This window comes from Ipomoea nil, unplaced genomic scaffold, assembly GCF_001879475.1.
Source record: "Ipomoea nil cultivar Tokyo-kokei standard unplaced genomic scaffold, Asagao_1.1 scaffold1043, whole genome shotgun sequence".
In the NCBI taxonomy this organism is placed as follows: Eukaryota; Viridiplantae; Streptophyta; class Magnoliopsida; order Solanales; family Convolvulaceae; genus Ipomoea; species Ipomoea nil.
This window is the reverse complement of record NW_017617471.1, coordinates 8,173,001-8,185,392: the sequence shown is the minus strand read 5'-3', so window position 1 is coordinate 8,185,392 and position 12,392 is coordinate 8,173,001. Positions and strand designations below refer to the sequence as shown.

Here is a 12,392-nt window from a genome sequence, read left to right as displayed (position 1 = left end):
TAAATAGTCTTCACTTTGATACCCCCAGTATACCCTCCTGCTTGTTTCTAAAAACTAACAATTTTGCAACAATTGTTGGACATATTTTTCAAGTTCAATTTGCTGCTTTCTGCCTACATTCAAACAATCTCACCGTAATTTGTTTTCTCAATATCTCAAGGCAGTTCAACAAAGGATTTTTTCTAGCATCCAAAATCATAGCATTAAAACTCTCACAAATGTTATTCACAAGTAGGGCCAGATTTTGGGCTGTGCAAGCTGGGCTACAGCACAGGGCCCCAAATTTTAGAGGCCCAATATTTAAGTTTTACCTAGCTAGTTTAGAAATAAAAACTAAAAATTTTCAGTTAAACCTAAAAGAATTTATGAAGAAATGGTAAGAATGTGTTTATTATAGTTCAACTTGGAGGTCAAAGGTTTAAAACTTATGTGTTGCTCCAGCTTTGAACATCTCACTGGAAGAATCTGAGAAATGAAACCTTGACCATGATTAGACCCTTTTGTTTAAATCTCAACACTTGCAGTAATCTCTAGATCTCTTTTCAGTTGTAAGAACCAAGTCCATGACTCTTTATTTTCCCCTTCAACAATGGCATATGCTATAGGAAAGACACTCTCATTAGCATCCATAGTAGTGTAGTTTTTTTTGTGATTTTTGAGGAGTTTTTGTATGTGTGATTAGGAAAGAGAATATGCAATGGAAGAGAAAAAATAGAAAAATAAAAATTAAAACAAATCTGATTAAAAAAAAGAAAAAAAAAGAAAAAAAATGGGTACTAATTTAAAGAAGATCAATCTTTTATACAGAGAAAGAGGTGATGCTAAAGGTTATGATAAATTTATGGATTGGGAAAAGTTATCAGTGGGGCGCAGGTGTGACAGCCACGCTTGGCTGTCACAATTGGAGAAGCTTTGTTGTGGGTCCCACATCTCTGAAAAAATCAATACCTTGCAAAGTGATCTTTAACCTTATCTTTCTTACCCTTCTCTTCTCCATGTTGGCACTTTATTTTTTAAAATTCGTGAATAATCCACAAATATGGATGCTCTTATATTTATATGATAACATTTGTGTAAGGCTATTTCACAAGTCTCAATATGTGAGACGGTCAAATCTTTGATTAATTGGTCAATTTTTGATTAATACATGGTTAATTTGCCTACTTGATCCTCTTTTCTTAGAAAGAAATTGAATTACATACATTTTACAAAATGAAAACCCGTACAACTTGAATCAGGAAACGGGTCCTTTTTCTCGGGTGCGATACTGCGATTTCATCTCGGACAAGTAAAGGGGTCCTGAAACAATAGCGGGAGCGTTGAGAAGTGCGGTCTTTGGTGCTTCTCTCGGCCATTATTCTGCAGTCATGGTAAGCTATTCATCTCTCTGTCTCGGCGATCTACTAGCTATTACCTAATCTACCAGATCTCTGTGTTTATCTGTTTCTGCTCGTCCGTACCTGATCTCGATCCGTTGAACACGTTGGTGCACTTCAATTCCGAAATTTCTATTTCTTTTTTCCGCATTGGAAGTCCTGAAATGATTATCTGTTTGACGAACGCGCACTTCGTATAAACTTGATATGGATCAAGCAATACCTTGAGCTTTACTTGACATAATTTGTAATTGAATCATGTTATGTATACTTTTTAAAAGCGAGTTGTATATAAATCCATTCAAATCGAGCTAATTTGCTTCAATTGCCGCCCGTGTTTTTCCCTCTCAATGCTCATATTTAACATGATTTGGATTCCTTTAAGTTTTCAATTGTTCTATGGAAGTGTTACCTTTACCAAAGAAAGATCTCATATGAGTTTCTTTTGTTCTATCATGATGTTACCTTTGTGTTGTCCAATGCTCTACACCTTGAGTCTAGTTGCGCCTTTGCTACTATAAAAGTTTTCTTTCTTGCCATTTCTTCATTGCTGGTTACCTTCAGTTTCTTTTTGCTATGCGATGGAAGTTATAGAGTATTATTTAGTCTGATGATTGCATATTAACTGTAATGAAACCACAAACTGATTGTGCAAGTTCAGGTGACCTTCAATGTTTCTCGGTGTTTGTTAGTCCTATAATTTATTTTTAGGTTGTATAATTTATGAATCTCTTGGGAGTTGGGACATATTCACTAGTGCATTAACAGCAAGTGATTTATATGTATGCGTGTATATCAAATGAAGAAAGACAATTAAACTATATCTGCTTGTTCCAGATCCATTTTGTACTTCTTATAAGCCGGCAGGGAAAAGTGAGGCTGACAAAATGGTATTCTCCATATGCCCAGAAGGAGAGAACTAAGGTATCCCTTCAAATTATTTTCAAGAGTTGTAAGTTATAATTCATTAGGGTTTTAAGTTTTCTTCTATGGATGGTCATCCATATATTCTATTTCAATATTTCTCTTGGATCTTTGATATAATGCTTTCACAAGTGGGGTCCCTGTACTAATTGCTTGGGAAACTAATGCAATGTTCTGCTGCACTACACCACTAACATGACTGGGGAGTGGGGATTTAAGACCAGAAAAGATTCTGGTACACTTCATTTTCCCAAAATAAAGTGAGCATAGCATGTATAGGTGTATCAGAGTTTGGGAAGAAGCTCCTTCACTCATTTACTTTGTCAGACATGTTGCTAGAGACTTTTTCTGACTTTGGCTATTGGCTTTAATTAGACTGTTCTACTTCCTAGCTGTTTGAAATGAATTTAGTTTTCAACAGAAAGAACAGAAAGTCCTTTTGTTTGTATCTTAGCATAAAGTATCTACTGTGATAAGAATGGGCAAGTATGTGTAGTATTTTAACAAACACTTACAAGAAAATTGACCTATATTTCTTCTACATGCTTATGACATTACTTGTTATGCAAACCCCTTGAAAGGTGATTCGTGAGCTCAGTGGTATGATTCTCACCCGAGGCCCAAAGCTTTGCAATTTTGTGGAATGGAGAGGATTTAAAGTTGTTTATAAAAGGTATATCTGAACCAACCGCTTTTAGCTCATAATCCTACTTATGGTGTCTTTAGTTATACGTGGTTGCACTGGAGGGACCTAACAATAAAATATGATTTGCTTTCTTTATGTTAATTTGACAGATATGCTAGTCTTTATTTCTGCATGTGTATTGATCAAGAGGACAATGAATTGGAGATATTGGAAATCATTCACCACTATGTTGAGATATTAGACAGATACTTTGGCAGTGTGAGTCTGAATTTTCAAGCTACTAAGAGCACTGCTTATCTTACTTGTCTATGTTATATTTTGAATATAATAATTATAGTGTTCCTCTTTGTTCCTTAGGTTTGTGAGCTGGACCTAATATTTAATTTTCACAAGGTATGATCACTATAACTATTTGAAGCATCAGTCAATTCTGGGTACTACTTTGTTGAAATGTTAGCTCTCTCCTTACTTGGTTGGCTTTATAGTCATGCCTATTGGGGTAGCAAACTAGCAATACTCTAGAGCCAAAATTGTGTTTTGCTTCTATGCTAACAAACACTTTCAAGTTATCACTCCTTTTGAGAATGTTATCATAGGAGTTATGGTGGTCCAGATCTTGGCAAAGGGTTAGTTCCCTCCAGACTCCATTAGAGTTAAAACTATGAAAAGAAATCACAATAGAGAATAATAAAGAGAATATAGTAATGCTTGAATACTAACTTCATAAAGCTTATATAGTGAGTTACATAGGCCTAGTATTCATAGACCATAGAGGTACATAAACAGCCTTGACTTATGGATGGGTCAAGTGATAATTATGACTCTTCAACACTCCTCAGTTGCAGTATATGGTAATAATGAAATTGGATACTTTATGTTTTTCAACACTCCTCAGTTGGGTCATGTGCTAATACATAGAAAGCATTGGAAAAAATCTGAAATTGGAACTTAATGCAATAATGTGGGGCACCAATTCGAGAAAGTCATTCTTTTGAGAAAGTGTCATGAAGATAGAATCATAGAGGATCTCTTCAAAACGTGGTTTCTTTAAGAGAAAGCATCACGAAGAAATAGTTGGACAAGAATTCTTCACAGTTGCAATTGCTTTTTAGAACAAAAATACATGAATGATGACGAATTGAAGAAGACTTCATTGACTTGAGGTTGACAAGAATCTGACTAGAATCCAATACTCCCCTCACTTTTAAAGATCAGAAAAATTGAACAGCAGAAGTAGAAGAAGAAGCAGCTACTAAATAGTGGAGGAAGCACTATCAGCGTTGCATCATCAAACAAAACTGCATTACTAGACAAGCATATATGAAGAAATTTCACTGCAAGAAGTGACAGTGGTAGAGCATGCGTGAAGAATGAGAAAGATTATGCTGAAAATAACTGAATTTCTAATGCATGACAAGGGAATGCCCAGTAAACAGTAACATGCATGTTCACCGGGAATGCCCAGTAAACAGTAACATGCATGTTCACCAATTGGGTACTGTTCACCAGAGTAACTGTACTTGGAAAATTGCTGCAAGGTTATTAGGAAAAAATGGCCCTAGTACCATGTGAACAAAATGATGTTGGGATGGTCTGGTGGCTGGCAAAGAATTACCACCCATTGGTATTTGGTAGGGCAAAAACTATGAGAAGGAAATCTAGATCGGGAATAAAGAGAATTTAGTAATGCTTTATTATTAGCTAAATTAAGCTTATAGAACAAGTTACAAAAATTTATATAGATTATGAGAGATACATAAATATCTAGACACATGGGTCTTCAATTTAGAACATATGATAATTTTGGAACCATGGCTTTTCAAGTAACCCCATGGCCTTCGAGATAACATGTGGTAATTAAGAAATCTACACAGATTTATTCTTCCAACTTCTATACTTCTTTTTATAGTTAATGCTTCACTGCACAAGGAAGCTCAAAATCTACCTTTAGGCAATCGATTGGTATGCTATGAGGTCTCTTGAAACTTTAGTTTACCTTATGGATTACTGAATTTGTATCTCTAAACTTAAGTACAACTACAGACTTAGCAGGAGCATTGTTTGCTTTATCTACTCTCTACCACAACTCTCCTTCATACACCACCTAACTGTTTCCTACTTATGGATATTGGCAGGCATATTACATACTGGATGAACTTTTGATTGCTGGTGAACTCCAAGAATCAAGCAAGAAAACTGTTGCGCGTTTAATTGCTGCACAGGTTTGCTTCTTGGTTTTCAGTTTTGTTGATGCATTAATGTGTGATTTTTAACTGAATCCTCTCTGCCGACTTGCAGGATTCTTTGGTAGAGGCTGCCAAAGAGCAGGCAAGTTCGCTAAGTAACATGATTGCACAAGCCACAAAATGAGAATGCAGTACAGAGACATTTTCCTTTTATGCATTATGTGATCTTCATGAGACATTATTTCTCCTCTGATATGTTTGTCGTGTTCTTAAAAGTACTAGTTCTCTTTATTTTCAAGCAATTTTTTTTTATCTTTTGTACTCTACTTGGTTGTAGCAATATACTTGATTTTGCATATTACAGCATAGTCTGTAGTCCTGTGCTACTTGCCCACTTGTGTACTTGGAAATGTCCAAGATGTCAATGAGAAAAAGTAATGAATACAGTGGAAATATGTTCAGTTTTTCTGAGTAGATTTTGCATGGCATTCTTTTATTTAAATATAAATTAGAATAAAAGCCACTTTTGTTTCTTTAAATTGTTATGCCAACTTGCCAAGGAGTATTTATGCATGCATGTATTTGGTCTACATGAATCAATGACAAGATACATTCCACTTGGTTTAGGTCACAAAATCAATAGCATCCGTGAACTCTGTTCAATGTTTGCAGCTGATCATGGTAGTACTAGTAGTATATGTAGAATTGGTGTTTTTCATATTCTGTTGCTATTAATTTCAATCTTGATCTTGATGACGTTATCTTTTAAGTTTAAAATTATCTAGTAGTGTAGTCAATATACTTGTTATTTACAAAGTTCCAAGCACTTATTCCTCAATATACTTGTTATCTTTTTTTTTTTTTTTGAAAAGAGTATACTCGTTAGCTATACTTTCTAAAAAGTCAAGATCCCACCACCGGAGTTCGATCCTGTGACCTTTCCTCAATGGGAGCCACAGAAGTGTCATCTGAGCATAAGGTGCTTGTTAAGAACTTGAGAGTTGGTGACAACTCTTCCTTTAAAATTTGTTTTAAAAATTTTTTTTATTTTAAATCTAATTTGGTTAAAAGGTACACACAAAAAAAAATAGCAAATTAGTAATCATCTCCAAATGTTTTACTTTTTATTTTATTTTATTTATCTCCACTCCATTACCAAAGTAGCAATAGAGGGATGAATGTTGGATAATTTTTGTGAACAATAACATTATATAGACATTTCTAGAGAAGAGTGATACTGCATTTCCCTATTAAATTTAAATCATAATATTCACCTCCTAATGAATGAATCATTTTCATATTCAATTAATAAAATTTAAAACAATATAAGTTAAATTCAAAATGAGAAAATAACATTTTTCTTCAAAAATTGGGATAAGGCCAACAAAAACCAGTCCTCCCATTGAATAGACTAGGGAGTAGGGACCCCTTCAGAACAAAAACTAGTAATCTGCATATCCATTTGAAGCAAAACAGAAGAATGAACCACCCACCCTGCATAACCAACATTTTCTACTTTGGGGTAATAAGATATGGCAACACTAATTAAACACTTTTTATTGTCTATACTTTTATCATCATATTGTCACGAGCAAAACGCCACTAATTCTACAAAATTCAACAGGCTTGCCAGCCATTTCTGATTGCACTAAAGAAAAGGATAATTATTATAAAGACAAAAGAGCACTATGACTAGTTCACTTCAAAATTTGTGGTGAATCCTTCCATTGAATCTAACCAATTCAGTAGAATTTGTAGTGAGGACTCAACTCAATAATGATGCAGCTTAAACTGTCAATCCAACTTGTACTTTTGAAGACACCGCATCGAGCATAGTGTAATAATATAAAGGAGTGCTACAATTACTACAACTACCACTGCAAAACAAGACAAAACAAAATCAATAAATAATTGTAGCAAGTATTCTCGTTGTTGTAATAAGATTATGTAAAAGAACAAAACAAACACGAGATCTATGTATTACGTATATGACTTTTGTTCAATGTAGTCCATGTATCTAAACTTTGGTCAATCCTGTCCATATACTTTTGTCGATTCGACAAAATTAAGGATAGAAACTAATGTTGTAAACTCAAACCATTAATAATGCAAATGTATCAGATGATGTACGAATGATATACCAAAAATTATTAATGTCGATTGTGTATGTAAAGGAAAAAACACATAAAATATACGAAGTAATTTTTATAATAAATAGATCACTTTAAAAAAAATTAAAAAGAAAAAGAGAATAATAAACAACCTCCTATTGTTCTGATTTCTGAATCTAACTACCTTTTTTAAAATTTTATTTTAGTTTAATTTTATACACACACAGAAACATATTTGTTGGCATGACACTGCCACATCAATAATTTTTTAAATATTAGTGCTACACTGCTACATTATGTGAGCACAATGATAATGGTTTAAGTTAATTTTTTTTTTAAGGGATAATGGTGCAAGTTAATAGTGTTAACCTTTATCCTTAATTTTACAAAATATACAATCAAATTGACCAAATTAAATTGAAGTATAGGAAGATTAGGAACTAATATGAACATAGTAGCGTAATACTTCCCAAGTATGACCAATCTAGGAATTGACAAAGAAACATGAAAACTAGATAATATGGGGATAAATAGCATACCAGTTAATGTGAAAAGGAGCAGAATAGCCAGTCGGTATCTGACAAGCAATGGTAAATCACCTTCAAGAGAACAATGCTTCTGAAATTTTTCATTCACTGTGTTCATTTTGGTGTCTGTTCTTTGGCCTTGGAGTTGCAATAAAGAAATGTTCACAGCCGTAACTGGTAATCCATTTTCATCTTTTACTTCAAATCTCAAACTGGCCGGAGTTGTATTCCAATTAATCTCAATCGATCCGAAATTTGGTTTTCCTAGGATTCATCCAAAGCCTTGAGGATCAATGAAATATATGGAGCTACCACACATAAGGGAAGAAAAAGCTTACCACATGTGCATGAATGAAATCTGCAGCTTTTGTCCATCACTCTCATTGGAGCTGGTGTTAACCAAGCCAAGAATCTCACAAATAGATGTAATGGTGGCGGGACAACCTTTTCCACAGCTTGAGTAAGCCCACTAGATGTTATGTCGTACAAGGGGTACCCAACAGAACAATCACTTCGCGATATTTCTCCAAAATGAACATCTCCACTTATAAAGAACACGCCTTCCCTCTATGCAAACATAAAATGACTACTCAGAAAATTTTCAGTAATAATAAAATCAGACCAAGTAGCATGAATGCATATCAACAAGCTTTAAGATATTTATATTTGAACTAGGAAAATAGTAAGGAAGCTGAAGCTTTATATTGTAGTATATGGGTGGTGAAAATTTGAAGAAAGCATTTCGGATGTGCAACATAAAGAGTTATCCAACTCAATTATAATATTGATATTAGCACCTTATTATGATCAGATATTAACTGAACACCAGTAACAGATATCAGCACCTTACTATCAGATAATAATTTGAAAAGATGACTTCTTTCTTTAGGGAAACGTGCCCACGACTCCATATAAAATAGAGGGCCAATTGTTGCTGTATGGTTTGATATGACCTGCATGAAGAAGCAGAGCAGAGAGGCAAATGTAAAAGCATAGCTTAATTACAAACAAGTAAAATCCATTTAAAAGAAAGTTTTAAAATAAATGTGTCTACTCTAGAGAGCCTCCTTCCTCTTCTTTTCTCTTAACACGAGTATCAAGAGAAAGCACTAATTCAGTGTCCAAACTAAGGGGGTAGTCCCACTTCAGCAAACAAGTTTGACATGGACATTGTTAGTTCCTCAACTATTGGAAAAGGCTCACAAGCTATACGCATAAGGACCATTTAGGTTTTTGGAAGGACGGAGGAACTAGGAAGTGGGCTTCCTCCTCAAGCAATCCCTTGCTCTAAATCTACCTTCCCTCCCTCCTGGTACCTTCATTCTCCTGTAACCTCCATTTTCCCTATGCTCACAATCAGCAAATCTAATTCCAATCAAAATGGTTATAAACAACCCACCATTCACACGAAAGATACTGAGCCAGTCACCCCATCTTACCCTACATTGCTAGATCAATAGGGAGTTTTAAGAAAGGTTACAGCTGAATTCCTCTCCCAAACCTTTACCTGTTCCCTCAATCTAATTCTCACCAATATCAACATTCACACTGCCATCAACAAGGCTTGGATGTGCAATCCTTTGGTGAAGATGGGGGAGTACAATTTGTTAGCCAAAAATTCACCATCAAAACCTTTCACTTCCACTTTCACCAAAGGATTTCTAAAGAGGAAGTCTAACACTATCTATTTCCTGTTAGTTCACCCTTCTGCTCCAAATATGACTGCATTGGCCATAGCAAATTACCATGCAGACTGTTCATCACTTCAACATCAAAAATGATTAGGACTACCCCTGATATACAAAAACAGATCTTGGACCATCATGCATTGTCATTATCATCTTTCATGGCAACACAAAATTGTGTTCGGCATGTTAGTTCTTGCCTTGGGATAGCCTTGTTGGCATCAAGGTATTCCTTTGTGGGAAAGGTAAAGAACTAGAAACTTCTTTGACAAGCAGAGATGCAAATTTCATACCAGAATCACTTCTCCAAGAAAAAAAATGACACTTCAATAATCATATCTTTAATCCTAAATTGTTTCCTGTACACTCAAACTTATCCAACTGAAAATCCTGGTAATTATTTTTCAAGCTTATACTGGAGGAATTTCAAACTCATTCATTAAACATTTAAAACTTAACAATGGGTTTGTTATTCACATGTACTTCCCCACCTTAACAACTACAAAAACAAAAGATTTGAATGCTTAAAAATAGGCAAAATTGTAAATACTGTGCTAGGTCAAAGTATTTGCTACATTAATGTTAATACCTGAATTGAAGATCCAATGATGGTAACAGCTGTGGAAGGTCCATTCAATTCCTCCTCCAACCATTTCCACTGTGCTTCCCCCAAAATACTCCCATCACTAAATAATGGATCTCTATGGTACCTTGTATCCAGAAGAATAACCTAAAGAATCTTATGACCAAAAATAAGAACAGGCAACCATGATATTTCATAATAAAATAATGTCAGTTATTGTTTGAAATTGCAATGTTTAGTTATTTAATCCAAAGCCAAGGCTGTGTTGCACAAAAGAACTAGAAAGCTTAATCAATGTTGTAAAAATCGCTACGTGCCCATTGGGCGTTTGATGGGCGCCGAGGTGCACAATTTTATTTTTTTATTTAATTTTTGCATATGTCATCCTGGTTTTTTAGACTTCTAACAAGTATTCTTCCCATAAAATATAAATGTTCAATAGTACATAATACTAACCATAATACATACAAACAAAATTTAAAAATAAAAATAATAACAGCTGCCTAGTTCGCCTACTAGTTGACCGACTGCCTAGTTGGCTGATTTTCCCATTATTCCTTTTGGCCTAAAGGCGCCTAGCGCCTAGGTGGCCGCCTTAATGGAAAAATAAAACTACTTTTAAAAAGCTATATACACACCTTCACTTGTTTATCAACAGGACCAAATACATAAGAAGCATAGATGCCAGCTTGTTTCCTCCTACAAGAAACAAAAGTGGTGGGAGAAGGAAGCTGAATAACAGCACTGGATAAAAGCAAAAATGGGAAAAAGCATTCTCCTAGAAATATTGAATCTTACGGTGCATGCAAATTTTGTGGTAGGGAAATTTAAGTTGTTTTAACTTTTGATTTACATACGAGGGAGAAAATATGAATGACCTTACCGAGGACTTTCCTGTGGTTCATCCAAGAAATCAAGCATAAGTCTCTGGTTATTAATCTTCCCCTGAAATTCTTTGCCAGCATCGTTTAATCCATAATCATGGTCATCCCAGGTACCAACAACCTATAATACTAAAAAAGAGAGATTAAAGCATCTGAATGAAGATAAGTACATAAAAAGAGATCTAGTTTAGCAGAGGGGAACGAATGAAGGGAGGGAGCACCTTAGTTTTGGTTCGAAGACGAGAATAACCAGGATTGGCCTTAGCCAGGTGATAGCGAGACTTCATTTCCTGTTCAGAGGAAGGTATGAACCTGGGAACATTTTTCCAGGGCCCAATAGTCCTTTCCTTACCGAAAAGCTTGAAAGGGCGTCTAATGTCTCCATAGATGTTGTCCCCCAGCCAAATGAAAACTTGGGGATCATACTCAATAATTGCATCCCAAATGGGCTGATTAAAGGTAAATGATACGAATTATCAACGCCATTGCCAATTGCCAATTGCCATGAGAAAGAATTTTTAAAGAATGAAAATAAAATTAAAAACAAAAAATCACCATCACAGACACTTGAAAACAGAGCACATTCATTGAAAAGACAGAGAGAAAGGGACGGAAACCTGTGGAGCGCTCTGATTGGCGCAGGATCCAAAGGCAATTCTGGAAACAAGAGGAGCCTCTTCCGCCGCACTGCATGATACAGCAGCAGCAATCACGATAGCAGCAGCCGCCGCCGCCGACCACCGCAGCTGAACTAGTATTTGAAATTTCCGTTGATCCGTCATTCACAAATTATTCAAATAATCAAATCAAATCTAAGAAATATCCAATTTCGTAAATGGAAATGATATGATCACGCGGTTGTAAACTTTTTTTTTCCTGCGTTATTCCCTTGGTTCAACTTTTCTGGAATTTGCATCGCATCATACCGCCACGTTCATCGTCGATCCATGGATGGGATCACTCGACACTTGTCATTTCGTTTGCTTTCTTAAATTTTCTACTCGTAATAAATTTATAATTATTAGGGAGTATGTAAATTGTAATTATGTATTGTTAAGGAAAAAGACCAGCGCTATTAATCTAAGTAGTAGTTAATAATACTTGCATGTTGTTAGGCATAGGATGTTAGCTTGTTACTATTTCTCGCAAAATGTTAATCCCCAATTTCAAGAGTCTTATACTCTGACCTGATTTAATGATTAAGGAGACATGACTAAATATCGGTGTACATAAGGGACCTGTCCACTTTAGACATAATCCTCACATAAGAATGTCCACTTTAGACATAATTCTCACATTGTGGTTGTCGAAATTCGAACGTTAGTCTTCAAATACAACCTGATTCAATGGTTAAGCAGACATGACTAAATACAGGTGTACAAACAGAATTTACCCACTTTAGACATAATTCTTACATTGTGATTGTCAAAATTTGAACTTAAATCTCTTGTTTCAAATACTGCATACTGA

General features: G+C 35.1%; 2 protein-coding genes across 2 annotated transcripts; one reads left to right on the top strand and one right to left on the bottom strand.

The window, feature by feature from the left end:
- Positions 1-1,196: 1,196 nt before the first annotated feature.
- Positions 1,197-5,606, top strand: LOC109182374 (AP-1 complex subunit sigma-2). Its single transcript, XM_019332543.1, has 7 exons — positions 1,197-1,370; positions 2,214-2,300; positions 2,882-2,973; positions 3,096-3,204; positions 3,304-3,339; positions 5,082-5,168; positions 5,245-5,606. The coding sequence occupies exons 1-7, from the start codon at positions 1,368-1,370 to the stop codon at positions 5,314-5,316; spliced, it is 486 nt and encodes a 161-aa protein (XP_019188088.1). The 5' UTR covers positions 1,197-1,367; the 3' UTR covers positions 5,317-5,606.
- A 1,059-nt stretch (positions 5,607-6,665) lies between these two features.
- Positions 6,666-11,896, bottom strand: LOC109181327. Its single transcript, XM_019331079.1, has 9 exons — positions 11,540-11,896; positions 11,144-11,371; positions 10,922-11,043; positions 10,677-10,737; positions 10,045-10,185; positions 8,616-8,723; positions 8,109-8,337; positions 7,783-8,034; positions 6,666-7,009 (listed from the first exon to the last, which is right to left on the bottom strand). The coding sequence occupies exons 1-9, from the start codon at positions 11,702-11,704 to the stop codon at positions 6,927-6,929; spliced, it is 1,389 nt and encodes a 462-aa protein (XP_019186624.1). The 5' UTR covers positions 11,705-11,896; the 3' UTR covers positions 6,666-6,926.
- Positions 11,897-12,392: the final 496 nt, after the last annotated feature.